Here is a 23510-nt window from a genome sequence, read left to right as displayed (position 1 = left end):
ATAACTTGGTACCAAGATTTCGCTTGTACTTTAATACTTAATACTTTTTCCATATTTGGACTTATTCGATTCAGAATGACTTGAAACGTCGACAAAACAAACATCTCCTTGAGAAAATTAATAAAAACAGTACAATCTTGTGCATTGTCCTGTCGCGACATTTCGCATTTATTTACATATTTCTGACATAACATATTTCTCTATTACGTATTTAATACAAAATATAATAAATCTATTAATATACATATATTTAAATTATTTCATAAAAACTATACATCAAAAATACTGTTAACTTTGATAGATAAAAATATGTGATTTTTTTTAAAACTGTCCAAAATATACCAGGAAGTATAATCTGAACAATATTTTACTAAGACGAAAAACTATAAATATTATTCGGTTATATAAAATTAATTATTTAAATTTACTTTTAATTACCACTCCAGAAAGAAACATCTCATGCAATAAATTATTATAAATTACAGTCCACAACATATACTTATATTCTCCTCATATATACAGCATTTCAATACACCTGCCATTTGGTGATGTTACCAAATCTCATATACAAACACACCTTGCAAAAAATACCACACTGTCATTGTCAGTAATTCTATATTACCAATACCATATTATCAATAGAGATCACACTCTAACAATATAAATGAACACTTAAGTAAATAAGTGATTACCTCGTATCTTATTTTTAGATAGACTTATGCTGCAGTGACACATATCAATGTAGATGGTATGAAGGCGTCCATTAATCACGTGAGCGTCAAAGGGGAGCGGGTTTGACAAAAGATCACAAAATATCACGTTAGGGAGGGAGAGTCTAGTAAGATATCACGTGCATTTATTTTCAACCTCGATTAAAAAAAAATCTATATTTAAAAAAAAGTCAAATATTTTACGATATTTGTCAGGTACTAAAAATACAAGTGATTTTGTGTGGGGGAGGAAGGGTAATTTGAAATATCACCAAGGGGGAGGGAAGTCCACAAAACCTTAGAAATCGATCACGTGATTAATGAACGCACCCTCCCTATCAATATAAATATGTGACTGGGATAATTTGCAATTGAAGTTGCTGTTTATGGTAACGCGGTATATCAAGAAACTAGCCGAGTCTTGTTAAAACACAAAACATAATTAGTGTTGTTCATTGCTTCGTTTTCACATTAAAATATCCAAAGTCTTTAAAAATTTTAGAAATTCTATTGAATTCTATTCCATTAAATACACACCCAGTGGTATATTAAAATAATTCTGTGTATTATTTCACATCTAAAATTTGTGTTCCACAGTAGCTGGAGGAGATGGTGCAAATCGAGAACCAAGCGGTACTGGTAAGGGGCCGTGAGGTCTTCTAGGCCTGCGCACACCTCTGTGTGCGGGACCAGATAATTTCAAGCGTGGTCGCCCAGGTCCACGTCTATAACAAGAGCCCTGTAATAATCTTGAGCTTGGTGACAGAGGATTACTACCAGGTGAAGCGTCGCTAGTGGAAGAAGCACTCACATTGATACCAGCAGAAGTACCAGCACTGGGAGGTTCCATCGGCGTTGCATCAAGAGTAGAATTGGCTGCATAATACATTATAATTCAGTTTATGTTGAATAAGATTGATGGTTGCATGCTAAGAGTGAGTAATATTAGGTAAAGTAAAAAGAAATCCATCATTTTAGCATGAAATTGAAGTATTAATTACTACAGTTAGAATGGTCCTATTTAGGTCAATTATGCGCCGTTGTTCGATAACTTGTTGCCATTTTGAAGATAATATCATTATGCCTTTGCCATGGAAACCTTGAATGGCGTATTCGCCTTCATCGAACAAAAAGTGTGAAATATAGTGTATTTTTCTCTAATGTTTTTTTTTCACTTCACCTAATATATGAACTAGTAAAAAAACAATAGAAATCGAAATATGTGAATACTAGAAAAAATTAATAGTTATAAAACTTATCAACGCGAAATAGTAAAACTGACCCGGCGTCTGCTCTGCTCCAGGTGGCCTAGAAGTAGGAGCGCCATTACCACCACCTCTACGAGAACCCCTAGGTCGTCCCCGTTTCGTACCACGTGGATGATGTCGTCTACGCGGATTGAATCCGAGCGAAAACCCTGCAAAGGTAGCTGTAAACATATTCGTATCAGTTTTACTACAGTGGCATAGTAAGAGTAATGCAATTATTATTTTTCAATGTAACCAATAGTATTATTATTATTTAACCTTTTTTTTATGTAAGAGATGACAAAGCATGGAATATAAAAATTCAAAAAATATATAAAAATGATTTGTGTCTTAACATAAGGAAAACAATAATATCCTACTTTCTTCTCTTCGGGAAGCTTCTTCAGCATCCACTATTATATTATCTGTTTCCCCGCCGTATCCTGAACTAGATGCCGAACTCCCAAGTGTGAGGGCACCCGAGCATTCGCTTCGCGGACTACCTGGAACGGACGACTCGGGCTCTGGCGGTTGGCTTGCAGAATTCTCTGTAATATCCGGTGTTTGTGGACGACCACGTTTTGCCTCAGGATGCTGTTTTTAAGTTATAAGAGTAATTTTATGATTAAAAATGCTTTATTACAGAAAAAAACATTTGTGAATAAATTTCTCTTTTTTAAATATGCATTCGTTTCATATGTAGTAGATACTTTACAATCTTTTATAATAATACAAGTTGATAAAACATCAAACATAATTTGCAAATCCTCAATATCACTGCACTCACAAACGTTCATTATATCTTTCCCATCACGTTTGGCCACAGTAGTATCTACTATTGCTAAGATATTGAATTCAATATTAAAACTTAGCATTTTCTGGAATATGTTTGTCTGAAGTTCAATAACAGTAAATTATGGGTCTTAAGTAATTATGTAACGCTATAAATTTCATTTCTATTTTGGTTCATTAAATTTAATAACCGTTTTCATATATTGGTTTTGCCCTATACATGATCATAAATACAATCATTTAACCATCTTGATCTTGCAATAACTATTAAACATTAAAATTTAATCAGCTTTTAAAGTAAATTATTTATTTCTCAGTAACAAAAAAAGTATTTTGTGATTTAGAAATATTAGTCCTATAATTCAATCAATATTAAAAATTAACGATGTAAAACAAATGTTAATTGACTTGACAAGCAAGATATTCATTTATATAATGTCACAAGTGTATTCTTTTGTATATAAAAAGATTTAGTACAAAAAAATTTAAAGCTAAAAAATGAGAAACAACAAGAAATCAAAATGTAACTCACCTTTGAAGTCTGAGATAACTTTCGCTTTTTGTTAATATCATAGTTTTCATCTGACTTTTGTCGATCTAATAACATAAATATCAAATATTAAAATATTACAATTAAATTAGTCAAAACTTATAGCTATTTTTATAAAAGATGTTTCTACAAAAATTATTTGCGAATGAATTTTAATGATTTATTTTATACAGAAGATATTAATTTAATAAACTTATTTACTCAGTCTGCAAATCAATAAAATCTTAGAAGTATATACTCACATTTGAGTTCCAATTCATCATCATCTAGAAGCAAAGATACAACTTCTTTTGGTTTTAGTGAGTCAGGTTTAAAATTTCCTCCACTTATTACCATACGTTGAATCTAAAAAATGTATTAAGTGTTAATATATTTAAATAATTAAACATATTTTTTTAACAGATTATAAGTAATATTTAAGTAACATTAGTTTCTTAAAAAGTGCAAAAACAGTTTTAAATAAGATTGGAATTTTATTTTAAAAAATATATACTGCTGCATATTAAAAACACATGAAATTTGTGATATGTTTTTAGTTAAATTTATCATACCTCACTCTTTTCACGGGCACGCTGCAATATACGTTCCTCAATAGTTCCTTTGCATATAAGCCTATAAACAGTTACTTGTTTAGTTTGACCCAAACGATGCGCGCGATCCATAGCCTGCTGATCAACTGTGGGATTCCAATCGCTATCGTAGAATATCACCTTTAAGAAATAATTCCATGATAGAAATACAAAATATAATATGCTCATAAAAAAAGAATATTATCCATATGATCATATATAAACACTCGAAGACTTGAAAAAGTATGATTATATAATAAAATAATATTATATAAAGCTGCAATTATATATTCATATGTCCTAACTACCTGTTATATAGAAACCGACAAACTGATTAAAAAATATATGTAACATAGATATTATATATTAATTTATTATTGATAGCAAAGAACTACAAAGTAAATGTAATAATGAAATATGTATTATTTGTTTAAAAACTAAGTAATTTTGAAAATCAATGGTTTCTTATAAACAGCCGAAGTTTACATATGTTGTTGTATTATTTTCTACATTCAAGTTAAGATAAAGAAATGTTATCATTGAGATCATAATTTAATCAACAAATGATTTGATCTAAATGGTATAAAATACTTATTATTACTGAACACTGAAACATTTTTTCTATAGTAATGTAATGATTAGGGTTTGTCGGTTTTCAAAAACCGGTTTTAAAAACCGGTTTTTTGGCGAAAATTATGGAATTCGAAAACCGGTTTTTCAGTGAAAAAAGTCGGTTTTCACTGTATAAATGGAAAATGACAAATATAGCCATATATAAAAGATAGATGAAAGCGTTTTGATTCTTAAAATCATATCGTTTCAATAGCATTTGATATCTTATCAGTCTGCAATGGTTCCCAGAAAAATTTTGTATATAATAATTTAGATTTTTATACAAGTGTATATATTAATTTAAATCAGTGTGACTTCTTCTTGAAGTCCTCTACTCAAACTTAAAAAAAGAGTTTTAAACTTTAGATAGAAGTCACAAATAAAAGAACAAAAAACTTAGAATTATTATATTAGGCTTTAAAATTAGGCATAATTTGGTCGCAAGTATGAAAGTATTTTCTATTTCAGGAAATTTTGTGAGTAAACAAAGGACACAGCAATTCGATAGACGTTCTCAATGTTTTCAAATCATATTTTATTAATCAAAAAACAATTAGAATGTTCAAAATTAATTAATTAAAATTGCTCGGATCAGAAATAAAAGTTTAGCTTTAATTGCTTTTAAAACTAAAATTGATATTAACAAGTATTTATCAACATATATATAATATTTTTTTTATTTAATGATTTTTTCTTATTCAAAAACTTTCCTTTCACTATCATAAAAATATTTTCATTCTTATATGTAAAATAATGCATGAATAACAAATGATTATTTTCAAAATTATTTAATCAAGATAAACTATTTTTTAGTTCTACTAATTAAAATTAAAATAATTTTGTTTACTATCAATAAAATTGAACAATGAATAAATTCAGTTAAATACTATTCTAAATTACACTAAATTAGCGGATAAATTACAGAATATTTGAGCAAAAATTTATTTTCTATATAAAATTCGAAAACCGATTAAAACCGGTTTTTTAGTAAAATTAAAATTCGAAAACCGGTTTTCTGAAATGTCGGTTTTTGTATAAACCCTAGTAATGATCTCTTGTAATTGAAAAAACAATACATAACGTCACATGTAAATCATCAAATAATATAAACATAGGAATACTTTAAAAACATGCTTTTCTCCAAAATTCTTACAGCAAGACATATAGCACTCTTGATTTAGTTTGTTAAGATAACTAGAAATCATATTTACTTCCTGTTTATAAAATTCTATATAAAAACTACTATTCAAAATATTAAATATGCTAATCTTACAGTATCTGCAGCAGTAAGATTAATTCCCAAGCCGCCAGCTCTGGTACTCAATAAAAATACAAATATGTCTGCACGCGATTGAAAATCAGCTACCATATCACGACGAGCTGATATTTTACTGGACCCATCTAATCTCATATATTTATGTTTACGGTGCCACATATATTCCTGTATTGAAAATAAATTAAAAGTTAATATTTTACATGTAATTAGGATCAAGCTTAAAATCATTACCTCTAATAAATCAATCATTTTCGTCATTTGAGAGTAAATCAAGACACGATGACCACCTGCTTTTAGACGGGTGAGTAAATTATCTAATACTGCAAGTTTTCCAGCATCCGAAACTAAAGTTTGCTTATCTGCAAAAGGTTAAAAATTTATAAGAAACACGCTAATTCTATGTATTCGTGGTTCATATATAATCATATATGACTATCCGAGATAGATTTCTCTACAATTCTTTTCTACAAAAAATATTTTTTTAAAAAAGTGACCACAGACAATTAGTTCTTTATTGCAATTAATAATTACTTACATATTATTTGGCATCATTAGGTGTTATTCTAGTAAGTTCATGTAAGTACTGTCTTTGCAATATTTTAATATAAGATTTGGATATACAGTAGAACCTTGATTATCCGGACATCAGTTATACGGATTTGCGATTATCTGAATTTTTTCACGATTTATGCTAGAGTTTAGTATATGTATGTAATATAATTTAAGAAAATATAGATGTACATATATGAGAAAATATTATTTTCTTATTAAACATTGATTTTCGTTAATATATTGATTTGATTTGTTATTTTTGATAAATACACATCATTATTATTCATACATTAGATTATCCGGATTCTCGATTATCCGGATGCCTATCAACAACAATTAGTCCGGTTAATCGAGGTTCTACTATATAATTTTGCAACAATGTATAAGAAAGAGGCCATTCACTGAGATCGATTTCATCATTGATTATCATACTATATAACAATAAATAAATATAAATGATTCATATGAAGATATACGATATAAAGAATTATACTGCGTCAATTATATATTTTGTTTATAAAAATCATTGATAACAAATTAGATACGACGACGATGCAGGTGAACGCATAATAATTTTTATAAAAGACTTCTATTCATTGAAATAGAGCGTGAAATATAAACAATCGGCATGTGTAAAACATATTGCTTATTTTCAATTTTTAACAAAATACTGGTAGTACCAAATTGCCGGAATCCAGGTATTGAAAATCCTCCTTACAATCAAAAAAACTAACTAGCTGTAAGTGGAATTCTGTCTTGAGGCAATTATGGCATCGTGCCTTAAGGGGTTAGGGGTACTTGCAGGCACGAAAAAATGAGTGTTTTCAGTATTTTTTTTTTGTTATTAAACGATGTTTTTCTACAAAAATATTAATACAGCATTATTATACAATGTTTTGACTTGAAATAACAAAAATTTCAGAAAAAAAAAATCAATATTCCCAAAGTTATAGCTGTTTTTGTTGACCCTGTTTCGAAAAACGGTCCTGGCGGTGACCATCATAACTCCTTGGAGATTCATCTAACATCAATCAAATTAAAAAAATAGTTTTATGAATAGTTAATCCCGGGCCGGATCAAAGGTTTTCTTTTTTTTGCAAAAATTAACAAAATGGCAGCATCAGAAAGAAAAAATCTAGATTTTTGGATAAAAAATCAACAGTTAATTGGTCTTAAAAAATTCAAATTTTTGAAAAAATAAAAATCCTTCGATCAGGCACGAGTTTATTATTTATTCTAAAAGCTGTATGAATTTCATTAAAATTTACTAAGTGGTTTTCGAGTTACAGTGGTCACCGTTTCAAAAAACATAGTTTTGAGAAAAACGCGTTTAAAGTTTCACATTGGATTTACGTACAGAAATTCGAATTATTGAATTACTTAAACCGAGTCATCTATATCTGGGCCATATAATAGTTTATCAGTCATTGTGCAAGTTTCCAAAATTTCCATTTGCTGTTGCCTACAAAGCATTCTGGCCTCCTAAGTATTCTCGTTGGCGCGCTGATCTGCCACTTTCACACGTGCAGCATCCAATTTTTCAGCTTACCAATGAGAATTATGCCCACAATTAGGTTCTAGGGTATCCATAATCAATAATAATAATTATGTATATACATTCAGCAATTTGTACGATAGTAAAACTAGTATTCACGGTTTCTAGGTATATTTTTTACACTAGTTGGTTGAAGTTTTTAATTTTTTCTGATTATGGATTCAATCTTGAACTACACATCTTGAAAGTAAAATATCATTGCTGGTATCATCGTAAATCGGTTTAAAAGCTTTTAAAACATCAGGAGGTGAGGGAGAATAATCTTGAGTATAAGTATCGAGCTCTCCACTTGCGTCAACGCGCTGGTAAGAGTCCAATAACTCAAAAAGTAATCATCGGATTAACTTGAAATTTTCAGAGAATATTTTCAAGATGTTACCCTTAATGAAAATGCAAAAAAATAAAAATCGATTTTTCAAAAATCCCAAGTACCCCTAACCCCTTAAGGCAAATTGCTGGAACTTCCCGTTGAATACTGAATGTTTTCAAATAGATTATTATAAATATTGTATCATTGTCTAATATAAAATAATAAAATAAAATCTGAAATATTTTCGATATGCAAAAAACCAAAAAAAAAAAAAAAAAAAAAGTTGGAACAAAATTTTTTTTTCCAAAATAAATTATTTTGTTAAGACGAGCAGAAAGTTCTTTGAATCATTTAAATCGGACGCTTAGTTCTCTCAAAAACTGCCATTTTTTACATATTTAGCTCCGTATCTTCGAAATGGTTGGGCCTGCCTTTGCCAAGAACTAATAAACACTTCTCCCAATCATTACTAATTGAATGTTTTTTAGATCATTCAAATCGGATACTCCGTTCTCTCAAAAATTCGATTTCTATTTTCTGCACACTTTGCTCCGTATCTCCGAAACGGCTGGACCTGCCTTTGCCAAAAACTAATCAGCTCTTTTCCTTATCAATAGGAATCGAATGTTTTTTGAACCATTCAAATCGGTTGATCCGTGCGCCCTAAAACGTGACTGGAAATTTGTATCCACACATACATACACACACACACACACACACACACACATCCATTTTTTCTGAGGTATGCCAAAACGTTCAGAAACCTTCAAAACGTCGAGAAATGTAAAAATTTTCAATTCCGATTTTCGGCCCATTACAATAACTTACCCTACGGGAAGTTAATAACAAAAGAAAAAACTTTTGTTATGGATTTTCAAACATTGCCGTTTATGCCCTGATAGCGACGTCGTAATATCATCGCTAATAACAAATCAGAGTGAGGGCTGGTAATACATCTTTTACTCTTTACTTTCAAATATTTTTGTTAAAAAATTCTTAACTTCATTTGTTTTTGACATATTGGTGGTGAATCTTTTTACCCTTTAAGCTCTTGAAGTGGACATTTTTGCACCGCTCTACCATATTCATCAACAGTGTTGAAATGACTATTAATTTGTCTCTTGCAAAAAAAAAAACTAACAATGAAAGAAAATACTATCGTTATAGATTTTCAAACATGACCATTTATTTCCTAATAGCGGCGGCGTTGCTTGATTTGAGACGATGGTTGATAATGCATCTTTTGCCTTCTACTTTCAATTGATGTTGATCAAGAATTCCTAATTCCACTTATTTTTGAGATACTGGTGGTATGTAGATCCGCAAACCTTTTATCCCCGCTCTACCTTATTATGCTTCACTTCTTACCTGGAACAATGATATTTGACCAGCCTTTTCCAGGCTTTGCTGCTTCTAGTCCTCCAATATCTTCAAATGAATATCCCAGAATAGGGGCTGATCCACAACTCACTAATTGAAGACCAGCTAAATTTTCGCACTGATCGTGTCTTATTTTAGCCCATTGTGCTGCTCTGTTTGAACAGTACAAAGCACGAGATTTCGTTTGAACCTAATTAAAAAATATAATATAATTATTAAAGTATTGAAGTCCTTGTTCAGTACAATAAAAAAATAAGAATTTTATTCCCTGCTTCATCCATTCAAATAATTTTTATATTGGTTAAAAATAAAATTGAATAAAACTGAAGTTAGTAATTTTTTTTCAAATCGTAATTTTAAATTACCTTAATTAACGTAATTTTTTCAATTTACCTTAGGATATAAACCATATACAAACAAAGGCATATTCGTTGGCTGGCATTTAAATATTCTGGGTTTTCTTTCCTTATGAATGATCTCATGTAGCAAGCTGGAATTATCTAGATCATCCTACAATATAAAATGTGAGTAAATTTTTAAAAATTATTAATTGTCATTAATTTTATTAAAACATTTTTATATTAAATATATGTCAAAATTGCTTGCTAAGAAAAAAGTTTTTTTTTAGAGATTGAACATTTTCATAATAATAAGTTTAATATCAGTTATATAAAATCTTTGGTGCTTGCTATTCCGTCTCTTAACATTAGCTTGAAATTTTCTCATATCATTTTTTAAGAGCTACTTAACAACACCAACATAATCTGTTGGTAGGTCATGATTAAAATGTAACATCTCTACTAAATTAAAAAAGCGGCCCATAGACATAATTTCCCCAAATATATGGCTACGTAGGAGTTTTTTGACACTCCAATATTCTAGTAACAATAATTTCTTGTTTTGTGTCATTAAATACAATACAGCAAGAAAAATCAATACAATTAACAATTTAAATTAATATAAAGAAGATTCAATTTAATATAAGATTGTCTAGGAAGTTTAATGTTATTACAGCTCATTATGTGGTTGATTGTGATTATCATCAGAATGAAGTTAATTTTATACATATATTTCTAAATAAGATCACCTATTAATAGAGCTAATCATAAATAATAAGAGTAATACATTCAGTTTTTAATATGATAATACCATATTGACTTGATTTTTACTCCTAATGATCCTGTGTTCCATGGTTTCTTGCATGTAATGGTAAATATGGTTTGTATGTACATAGATTGAACTTTCAGTTGACAAAGGTGAGGTGAATAAGAGAGATTTCAATATTTCACTATTAGCTCTTTTTGAATAAGAATGCAAATTATGGTCCAAATATAGCTTTAGCAGTGGCCTGTAAATAAAAGTGTTGTGATAGTTATCAATATTATATATATTTATTTATTTATTTATTCATAAGCAAGCCGCAATCGATAATAATAGATATTATTTCAATATCATAGATATACATACATACATATATATATATATATATATATATATATATGTGTGTGTGTGTGTGTGTGTGTACATACTAGCGGTACCACGAATTACGGGTCACCCGAGTGTACGAGCGTAACACATGGTAGATATGCACTGTGTTTAAACAAAAGGAGTTAATGAAGGGTAGAACTACTATAGACAGCATTCTGAGCTCTAAAAGTTTACAGGTTTAAAACAGATTAGTTAGTGTAAAAATACACCTAAGATAACCATAAGTCCCAGTTTGCCCGGGACAATACTGGATTTCACCTTGTGTCCCCGATTTTTCCAGAAACAAAATTTGTCCCGGATTTAGATCATTTGTCCCAGGTTATTCTGAGTTTGCAAGAAGTATTGGTTTATATTGAATCTTTGCTTAATAATAAAATGACAACTACTCATAAAATATCTGAAAATGATATATATATATATATATATATATATATATATATATATATAACGAGTATGTTTATATGACACTATACGTTATGTACGTTATGTTATTAATGAGAAAATAGCTGTATGCAAAACTCCAAAGGCATGTTATAGTTCTCTCACATTAATAATTTTGAACAATTATTTTGAATTTTAAAATCATCAAATGTGAAATAGAAAGTTTTGAGTGACTAGTACAAGGGATAATTTTTACTAACTAAATTATGAAAAACATTAACAGAATTATTTACAACGCTTAAAGGAAAAGCAAAATATAGATCATTTGAAATGAAAAAATATGATCACCTTAATATACCTTCAAACTAGTCTTGTGGAATATGTCAATATTTTATGTAAAATACACAATATTGGAAATATTCTATATCAAAAGTATATAAAGAGGCATAAAATAAATGATATTTAATAATTATTTCATTTTTATAATATCACAACATGTAAAAAATAGTAATTTGATATTGCAATGCATAACAAATCAATTTTAAAAAATATTGCAGCAAAGTAAAATCAATGATTTTTACTACAACTAACTTGTCTCGACTATTACTATTATTTGTATTTATATTAAAAATATATTACCTTTTGTATGAAGATAAACCGTTCTCTAACCACAATTGATTAAAAATAACACGATCACCTTGCTTTTGTTCTGATAACAAACTGCACCAACTACAAACAAAATGTCAAATAAATAAATAGCAAATCAAATATAAAAAAAAAAATTTAAATAAAAATAATATAAAACACTCACAATTTTATAATACCTCCCAAAGAAACATCTTCAACTTCTTGATATGACAAATCTATAAATCTTGTAAAAGAAAATGTAGAAGTAGAAAACTGTGAAGAATTCTTACTTGTTCCCAACGTTTCACTTAATGATGTACATATATTAGAGGCAGTAAAAATATTAAACCTAAAAATCATAAGAAGTATCTTAAAAAGCATAATATAAAAACAATTGAAAAATGTGAAAACAGATTTAAAAAAACAGTCCAAAGAAAGCATTTGCAGAACAAAATTATAAAATCTGTAAAATCTCATATTTCGAGAGTATAATGTCAAATTTTTGTCAAATAATACATTAAATTCTGTGTTGTTACTTACTTATTGTAAAGTAAGTGTTTTTTGGATGGAAATGATTGCTTCAAAATGCCATCATTATATATCAACACTGGCACAACGTAATCATTAGTTTTCATAGCAAAAGGAGATCGAGCATCTCTTCTCTCAAAAAGCTCCGGATGATTGCAAACTTTACGAAATTGCATCACTAAATTCATAAGATTTGATGTAAAATTTTTATCAACTAAATGACCAGAATCTCCTCCTCCTCCGATTGTGTAATGCAATAAATCCTCTATTCGAATTTTTTGACGTAAAGCTAGAACAGAATTTTGTAATTAGACTGCAGAACCTGAATGATCTCGAGAGTAGATCATAAATTAAAATTTATAAACAAAAATGCATGAGTGATTCTAGGCCATAAAATATTATTACATTATTGTCCACATTATAATATGTAGATGTTAATAGAAAATATTAAACCCATTGACAGTTCTATAAAAATAAATATAAATATAAAGATCTATTTTTAATTTTATGTGTTTAATATAATATAATATAATTAATATAATATAATAAACTAAGTGTTTAAATAAATAAAAAAAATAACAATAAAAATTAGAATATGTAATTTCTAATAGCTTAGCAATTTGCTTTATAGTAAAAAATCACCTGTATACCTAAAATATCTGCAAATAGAACTGATTGAAACCTATAGCTAAAAGTTTGAATTCTCAAAAATAGATTATATCTGTAAAACTATACTTTCGATGATGATGCAACATAAAATAAAATATGAACATACACACAGATAGTATTAACATAAAAACTATAGAAAAGACAATAAGAAATTATATATTTACCAATATAAAGCAACTTCTGCCGGGTAGTTAGTGGACAATACACCATAATTTCAATTTTATCAGATAACTCGTTTTCAACATCTTTCTTTATTCGGCGAAGCATAAAAGGTTTTAATATCATATGTAGTCTTGATAAGTGTTCTATAAGTAATTATGACATATTTAATTTTACACATTAATATAATACATATATATATATATATATATATTAATATATATATATATATATATATATATATATGTATGTATATATATATATATATATATAACATTACATGTGCAAAATAAAACCAATAAATTTAAAATAATGATTTGTTATTGCTGAGAGAGTAGTTAATAATTAACTTGAATAAAAATATTGTTTCTTATTGTTTCACAAAGATTTCGAATATTCAAATTATGTAATATACATTTAAACAAGTTGAACTTAATATTTTAATTGTCACAAAAAAATACCTGAAATTGCATAAGATATAAAAATTTCATTTCCATTCAAGATTTTTTTCTTTAAAACACTGCTATTTATTTTATATACTCTGAAAAGGCAGCACAACCAAGAAAAAAATGGTTTTCTATGCAAAAGATTATATGTCCACAAAATGGCATGGTTACAGATGATAAGTAAATAATTTAAAATTTCCGACTCAAAACTAAATTTAACAAAATTACGAATCAAAATTTTCAATTAAAATAATAACTATATATATTACTGGATTATAAAGTTAGTTAATAAAAAAAAAATAGAATTATTATAACTCAATACAAACTTTCATCAATGCCGGTTTTATTTTCAGCATGACTTTCAATATCCTTAGAAAACCACTCATTAAATTCATCATGCGAATCGAATAAAGTAGGCATTATGAAATGCAACAAAGCCCACAGCTCAGCCATGCTGTTCTGAATTGGAGTACCACTAAGTAATAACCTATTAAAACAATTTCAGTTTTAATTTTTAATTGAAAATTGTAATAATAAACCATAATTTATATCAAACCTCTATGGGCCGAATTAGGGTTTTACATTAGAAAAAAAATAGGTGAACAAAAAAAAGTATTTATAAGCCTATATATGCAAAACAAAAACAAAAAAATCAGTTTGAATGAATTTTTTGGTATCAATGTGACTTCTAAGTCAGACGGCCTATAATGTTTGCACTTCTGTGTATGAAAATGCTGTTTACATCTTGACAAAGTTATAGAATTTATATTTATGCATCATCTCACAAAAAAGCCATAATTATTTTGTCTAATATCTAAAAATTATGTGGACTTAAAAATGTTCAGTAACTTCCGAATTTAACAGTAATAACCAAATTGAATTTTATTACAAAATATAATTAAAAACCCCATATGTTAATTTTTAACTAAACCGTATTCCAATCAAACAATAGGCTTGTACCCTTTTTGTATGATGTATATAACTGTATCATTGATTATATTGTGGGTGCATTAAATTGCATTAACAATATCAATGAGAAACAATGACAAAAAATCTAGATAATACTAAAATTTTCAAACTCATTATTGATAAGAACATAAAATTTGACAATTATTAAGTGGTAAAGTTACACAATTATATTATTCTTATATACCTGTTTCGGCAATTAAAACCTAATAATAATTTCCATCGTACACTACTGCTTGATTTAATTGCCTGGGCCTCATCCAAAATCATATATTGCCACTTAATGCGATTAAAATACTTGTAATCGCTTATAACTAACTGATAACTTGTAATAACTACATGAAAACTGGCATCCTTTGTATGGAGGCCTTTTTGATCCCAGAACTGTCGTAAAATTTTTCTCTCATGTGGAGAACCCCAATATGGAACCTGAGAACAAATTCTTTGTAGTTATTAAAAATTGGTTATGTTAAATAAATGTTTAAATTGAGTTAATGTAATTATTAAAAACTTAATAAATAAGTAATGTTTCAGAGGTTAGACTTAATTTGAAATTTTTATAATATTTTCATAGTAAAATATTTGTTCCAACTTACAACATTGAAATCGGGTACAAATCTGGCCATTTCTTGCTGCCAATTGTGCAATGTAGAAGCTGGTGAAATAATAAGGAAAGGACCCCAGACACCATAACGTTCAGCAACATGACATAGAAAAGCTATTGATTGAACTGTTTTCCCTAAACCCATCTCATCTGCTAAAATTCCACTGATACCCTACAAAATAAACAAAAGATAACTTTAATACAAAAAAAACAGCAAGATTCTGCTATGTTAAGAATATCATATATGTACAAATGCAAATACATAAATAAAATTACTTGTACTAAATAAGTCTCCTATTTATAAATAATCGTATATATATATACACCTAAGTCTGTTTTTACACGGTAGATTGGTTCCAGAAAAAGCCGTGTAAAAAAAAAACGTGTAAAAAAAGACATTGATCTTATACAAAAATGGGTGATTTGTACGTAATGTCTAAAACCTATTAAAATTAGTGAAAAACAAGAATTTTTAAGAACAAGAATTCATGTTTATTTTATTAAATCAAATATATAATGCTTATTTTCACAAGCATAGTAATTAATGATAAAAAAGATATGCACTCTAATCTTAAAAGTAATATAAATTAATTGTATGGCAAGTTCAGGAACTAAAAAACTATGTTGTAAACGAAAAGAATAGGTTATTACTTAAATCTGACAAGTAAATTTTATTGTATGCACATAAAGGAAATTCTCCTAAATTAGTGCTATTCACATTTGCTTTGACCAGTAAAAATTGTTTTCATAAATACTTTTTTGTGATATGAACATACTTTGCAAAAATTAAATTTGACAAAAAAATTTAAGTACATAAAATTTCAAATCGTGCTAAATGGAATAAAATCGTGTAAAAAAATTAAAAATATTCAATTTTCAAACCGTGTTATATCAAAACCGTGTACAAAAAGACCGTGTAAAAACAGACTTAGGTGTATATATATATATATATATATATATATATATATATATGAGTAAGTTCTTCAAGGGCATACATCAAATAAATTTCATTTTATTTGATGTATGCCCTTGAAGAACTTACTCATATTTCTCAACATCAAAACTAACTTCTTTTATATATATATATATATATATATATATATATAATCTTATATATAAATTGCATATATCTTTCTTTAAAATCAATGGTAAATTTTAATGTACACTAATGTTGTTTAAATTTTGTCTCTCATAAAATCTAGTTGAATGTTATATTTTTTGAAAAAATGTTTACCAAGTGTGTGCATACTTGAAAGTTTGATAGTCGTGGCAAAGTCGTTCTCATGTTCAAAATCATAAAATCTAACATATATTTATTACAATTCAACAAGATTTATTAAATAATTTTTGATTTAAAACCCTAATTAAAATTCAATTGCAAAAATTATAAAAACTTAAAAGTTATAAAAAGTTTAAAGTTAAAAAACAAATGTTTGAAGTTATAAAGCAAACCTGATCATAAAGATTGGCCAACCACGTCATGCCCTTTAACTGATAACCTTTCAAATTTCCTTTGAAAATTGTTGGTTGTGGTTGATCTTCAATGCTGGAATCTAATGGATATGATAAAGCAGCACTAGCTGAACTATCGAATTTCTTTGTTCGTGCTTGTTCTGATAAAAACGCAGCGGACGCATTTTTCTTAGCTTTTTGCTTCATTGATTCACTAAAACGTAAAATATTTTAAATACAGATTTCATTCAAAATTACATAATCACAAAATCAATCATATTGCATTTCTTATTACAAGTTTCTATTTGTATGATGGTCTTTCCATTAATATAAATTTAAAATCAACTGAATGAAATAAAATTGTGCTTCTATTAGATTTTATTATTAAATTACTTAAAATACAGGCTTGCAAATATCATAAAATCTAGTGATTTTACAGAAACTTTCATGAAACTCAAAAAGTATTTAATATCATTGACAAACATTGACAAAATTATACTCATGAAATTAATTATTGAAAATATTAAAATATGCATGGTGTTTCACAAAATATTGCAGTCCTGTTAATTATAAAATATGTTATATAGCCTTATATATGAAATTAAATTGAAAACAAACTCAACAACGCAATAATATTATCCATGCATATATTAAAATAATTAACTTAAATAAAAGTCCAAAGTAATTGAACAATGGGTATTAAGAGTCATTTCCCAAACCATTTGAGCAAGTTATATATTCTTTTTGGGCGGTTAACAAAAATTTAAGGAATAACATTGCACATAATAATTTCCACATTAATATAAAATTCATTACAAATTACAAATATAATAATAAAATTCATTATTAAAAACACTATTAAATATGTTCCCACTTTGAAATAAATTATACAAACCAGTCATAATCATCAATTGCAGCTAGCCTGGGGTTTATTTCCTCATCAAGTTGGCTTAGAATACGTAGCTGCTCCTCGGGAGAAACTTTTCCTAACTTTTTTGACATAAAATGGGCATATAGCTCAGTTTGAGTAATCAAGAAGTTTAATTTACGCTGCTGTCTTTTAGCTTCAATTAACTCAACGTCCATCTTAAAAAGAATATTGCAGTTATTAAGAAAGTAGTGAAGTAATTTTACATCAATATTATTTAAGTTGATATTCACATGTACCAAGATGTTTTAATAATTACTATGAATTATAGGTGAAACCCATACCTATATAAAGCAAAATGATTTCTAAGTTTAAAAAATGTATTACATTATAGTGTTAAATTAAAATTTGACAAAAATATACTATGGTCATACAATATTGGCTAATTATTCAGTTTAAAAACAAAAATATTAATATTTTATTAAGGCTAACTTTATTTAAAATATGGAAGTATATTATAAGTTATAACAGGAATGTAACTGATCAATCAACAAAATAAAACTGATCTATCAAAAACTTTGATTGATAAAGCTTTTTTCTATATATAGTTAATATCAATTTTTTACATTGTAGATCCACTGATGATGCCATAAAATTTTTGTCAAAAAGTTTGTAAAATTGAAGATTAATTCATAAATATTTGATTTTATTTTATGTATCGCCTTCTAATTAAAAAAACTTACATATCTCAACTTCAATATATATATACATATATATAGACGCATTATATATATATATATATATATATATATATATATATATATATATATATAGATTATATCAATTTTTTACATTGTAGATCCACTGATGATGCCATAAAATTTTTGTCAAAAAGTTTGTAAAATTGAAGATTAATTCATAAATATTTGATTTTATTTTATGTATCGCCTTCTAATTAAAATTAAATATATATATATATATATATATATATATATATATATAGGGTGGTCCTTAAAATGGTCATTTTCGAATTTCCTTGCTCCCAGGGGCTCAAATGGTTCCAAATAGATAAAAAACAATTCTCTGAAAGTTTTAGCTCTTAATCTTAACGTTTAGATAGAGCGCAATTCAATCAAAGTTTTGTATGAATATAGCATGGAAAAATTTTCAAAAATTTTAAAAATGTTTTTAGATGTAATTTAGCGAACAAATAAATGAATAAAACTCATTCATTTGTCGCTAAGTTATACCTAAAACATTTTATTTGAATTTCCAAAATTTTTTCCATGCTCTTTCCATACAAAGTTTGATTGAATTGCGCTCTATCTAAACGTTAAGATTAAGAGCTTAAACTTTCAGAGAATTGTTTTTTATCAATTTGGAACCATTTGAGCCCCTGGGAGCAAGGAAATTCGAAAATGACCATTTTAAGGTCCACCCTAATATATATATATATATATATATATATATATATATATATATATATGAATGAAAATAATAATTGTATTGACGTAAATTGTAAATATTGAATTTAAATAAAGTATCTATCTATCTATCTATCTATATAATGCGTCAAATACATTCCACAAAATCATATAAAATGTTCATACATATTTGGCCAACATCATATCTATCATATTTTTCACTCATTAATTACATATAAGATAATATATTTACTAAAGCTTATTATTTTTTCACAAAGTGATCTCTATATTTGTACTTCATACCCTAATTACTTATGCTGTGAAACAATCAGAATTTAAGTTACTATATTATTGTTATTATTCATCTGACATTAAAAGATTTGCATTAACTATTTACAACAATACCTTGCGTTGCTCCTCAGCTTCTTTCTCCATCCTGCGTTTAGTTTCTCTCTCTACCCTATCGTATCTTTTCCAATAAGCTTGCATTTCACGAGTCAACCTTTTGGCTCTCCATACATTTTCCTTTAATACTTTTTGAGTTGCCATTGCTCGTTGTCGACATATTTTCATACACACAGTGGCTAATCGCTTACAAGATGTTAAATTTTCCTGTAATAAAATTCGTTGAATAATGTAAGATAAATTTGCTGTTAAATATTAAATATTTGCTGTTTATTGTTATTGGGTGTGCTCATACTTGCATATATATATATATATATATATATATATATATATATATATATATAAGATATATATGCAAGTATATATGTATAATGTACCTTATGATTATTGACTTTAGATCTCTGAACCTTTCCCAATTCCTTTTTTGACATTAGTTGCCACATTTTACGTCTTTTAGCAGCCATGAATTCTGGAGTTTTGGCCATTTGTGATTTTTTCTTCGATCTGATAAATAAATTGCTTTAAACATTAACATTCATTCAATTAAGTTTTAATAAGCTATAATTAATAAAATGTGAAATAATTTTTATTCAACTCATTTAAAAACAGTGTAATGAGTGTATCCAACTAATTCAAACCAGGCACTCGATAAATAGCATAGACATGGTTGGACTTGCAATCGCAATTCATTTCTTGATGTATCGTATTATAGTAGATTTAATTTGGGCATCTTTGATCTTTTTTTATGATTTCTCATCATTATAAAATTTCTTATTTAATTTTAAGGCTGTTTCGATTTATTTCTTTTATTTCAGCTTGGGGATTCACCAAAATGTGAGTGAAATCATAGAAAAAATAGTGGAATTAACAATTATTTGAAGGGAGGAGATTAAATGTTATGCTATTTTATCAAAATCAAAAGCTAATGCAATTTGCTGATATTAATTTCAATGTTCGAAAACCATTATTTGAGTAAAGCTAATTTTGAACATAAAAAATTACAAGGTCTACATTATGTGAAATCATAGCTAAATCATCAGCCTGATATATTGTGTTAAACACACAAGTCTCACTTTTGAATTTAACAAGTGGTTTGAAGTGTAGAACATTATGAGTATTATTAATATTATGAGCATAATAATAAAATATAGATCATAAAATCTGTGACAATGTTGAAAATTAAGAAAATTTATTAAACCTGCTATAATGCTCTAAATATCTTTAGCTCTCAACACAGCAGCAGTTATTGGGACATGAATGACATTTCAATATTACCTCTAAATAGTTAATTACTTAAAAAAATAAATAAAGCAAAATAATATACAATTCCATAAACACAAAAATGATAATAATCTGTATCATTTAGTAAGAAGGATGTTATATATATATATATATGTGTATATATATATATATATATATATATAATCTTGTAAACATTTATGTAAAGAAGTTTAATTTGTGTCTAAAGATCAGTGAGTGAATTTTATATGTAGAAATTAGAATATTTTATAATTATTTGAACTTTATTGAATTTATATTCTAAATTTGTTTTTATTCTAAAATTTTATTAAAATTCTGATTTCATTACCTAGAAGCGGATTTATTATTGGCATGGCCAGAATATAATGGCAATTGGTATTCAAACTCTTGATAAGGAACTTCTTGTTTGAAATTATTACGCAATACACTTTTATTTGAGTGCATTTCATAACTGAAGTCTCCTTGATTATCATCTCGAAAAACATTTGATTTACTCTCTTTGTTACTGACTTTTAAATTTTTCTTGTCCTGTTTTCTCTTTCTTTTTTTTATATTCACATTAGATTTTAATTGTTCTGAAAATCTATCATGATTTGATAATAAACCACTAGAGTAGTACTGATACCTATGTTTCTGCAAATAATAACATCTAATAACTAAGTAGTTAAAAAGTTAAAACATAGTTTTACTTTTCATTAATTTTAATTTGCAATCTATTGGCAATATATTCATCTTTTAAATCAAATTTTAATTTGTATTATCTACAACATTTGAACTATATTAATAACAAATTATGGATAATGAAATATGAATTCAGTGATTTTCTTCATTATTATTTCGTATTTGTAACTGAAGTATTTGTAAACACAAAAAATTTAATTAATAATTTAATGTACATACACTAAATTTGTTACGTAGGCGTGCTTGTATATTCTTCCTTTTAACATGAACCTTGAGCATTTCTTGTAAATATTCATGATGTGACTTATAATATTCCACATCGCTATCAGAAGAATTACTATCACTTATTAAAGTTTCTTGCAGCCATTGTCGTTCCCTTCCAACATTTGTAAAATTGTATAATCGGAATTTATCTGAACGTCGTTCTAAAAATATCTAACATTAATAATGTGAAAATAGTCTTGCTTAACAATTATATATAAATATCTTTACCTTCTTTTGTTGTAACTACCTCATGAACAAGTTTATCACCATATACCAATACTTCTGGTACTTCTTGAAAATCAGAATCTGAATCGATATCTGAATCTGATAATGTTTGAGTTAAAATAGATTTTGCATAAGAGAAGTATGGCATTACATCTAAACTTGCTTCTAATCTTTGAATATGTATAGGTTTTGCAATTTCCAAATGTTTTTCATAAACACCGCCCAAATTCCTTTCCATTTTAATTTTTTTTTAACACAAACGTAGAGTTTCTTTCAATACATTCAATTAATAAACAACGCTTAAATTAAAAACATTTTTCGTCGCTGCAGTAAATTAATCAATCATATCTATCCAAAAAAACAAAATACAAATTTACTATCGCTTGCTTAACCTAACATTGACAATTTAATGTCAACAAAATAATCGATAAATGAAATATCGATATGATATTTAATTCAATTAAATTGCTTGCCATAGACCTTATATTACATGGACTGCTAGTCAAGCGCATACAAAATGTAAAAAGGTGTTCCCTAGACAATATAATAGGTAATAGACAATATAATAGATAAATGAGTCAATATAATAGGTAAAGACAATATAATAGATAAATGAGGTGTTCTCTGTTGCGAGGGCCGCCGAGAAACGTCAAGATCCTTGACAACAAAATAATAATGGTCAAGATAGATTAAATAAATGAATGCTTTGCGAGTATTGTAGGAGAACCGAGCAATTCGACATTAATCGATATAAAAATTGTGGATATCTTTCATATCCTTCAGATGAAATGTTGAATTTATGTTTATATATAGAATGTATAATTCGAAATTTCTCAAATTTAATGTACAAAAAGTCATATGATAGCATGATTCTCCGAAAGTTGATTGACTTGGTACTTGCACTTTTTTTAGATCAAGTCATTTCCAGCAATTTATCCAGCATTATCATGATCTTATCAACTTACAAAAATGTACTTAACCATGAAGAACATAAAAAAGCAAAGTTGATAAATACGTACGCCACTTTCACACGAAAATTGTGCTTTTTAAACACCATTGCAATAACACCTATTATTAATAGCCAACTGTATATATAAATATATTACATTTAAAAAAATATTTTATTAATTCTTTGTAATTTTCCATAATAGCTCTAGCCAACTGTTCTTATTTTTAGTGAAATTTATAACATATAAAATATTTTTTTATTTTTTTATATTTTTTCTTAAATACATTGTATAACTTAAATAAATCAATAAATAGATTATACATTCATTAGTTCAACATGAATTGTGTACTATATAATATTTTCCCAACAATTTCAAACACACGGACTTTCATTTGACGTTTAAGGGGTCGAGTACAATGACGAATACAATGAAATATTTATTATTAATTTATTATTTATTTTTTATAAGTAAACTGTAAAAAATATTACTTCAGACTCTTGTCATGTTTTTTTCTTCATTATAAAAAAAATAGTAATAATAAAACAAAAGACTTCAATATA

The 23510-nt window shown here is 27.1% G+C and overlaps 1 protein-coding gene across 1 annotated transcript; it reads right to left on the bottom strand.

The window, feature by feature from the left end:
- Nucleotides 1-464: 464 nt before the first annotated feature.
- Nucleotides 465-22344, bottom strand: LOC113377478 (chromatin-remodeling ATPase INO80). The gene is made up of 25 exons (XM_026617818.1): nt 22004-22344; nt 21731-21936; nt 21159-21463; nt 19948-20074; nt 19571-19777; nt 17769-17959; nt 16874-17087; nt 15414-15593; nt 15005-15246; nt 14178-14338; nt 13411-13551; nt 12590-12866; nt 12234-12398; nt 12062-12151; nt 10703-10901; nt 9947-10063; nt 9542-9743; nt 5988-6115; nt 5754-5921; nt 3851-4009; nt 3542-3644; nt 3282-3346; nt 2338-2551; nt 1993-2139; nt 465-1586 (listed from the first exon to the last, which is right to left on the bottom strand). The coding sequence occupies exons 1-25, from the start codon at nt 22236-22238 to the stop codon at nt 1288-1290; spliced, it is 4542 nt and encodes a 1513-aa protein (XP_026473603.1). The 5' UTR covers nt 22239-22344; the 3' UTR covers nt 465-1287.
- Between the last annotated feature and the right edge of the window lie 1166 nt (nt 22345-23510).

This window comes from Ctenocephalides felis, unplaced genomic scaffold (assembly GCF_003426905.1).
Source record: "Ctenocephalides felis isolate EL2017-DRISC unplaced genomic scaffold, ASM342690v1 CF-g0.4_SCAFFOLD_01886, whole genome shotgun sequence".
NCBI lineage: Eukaryota > Metazoa > Arthropoda > Insecta > Siphonaptera > Pulicidae > Ctenocephalides > Ctenocephalides felis.
This window is presented reverse-complemented; position numbering and strand designations above follow the sequence as displayed.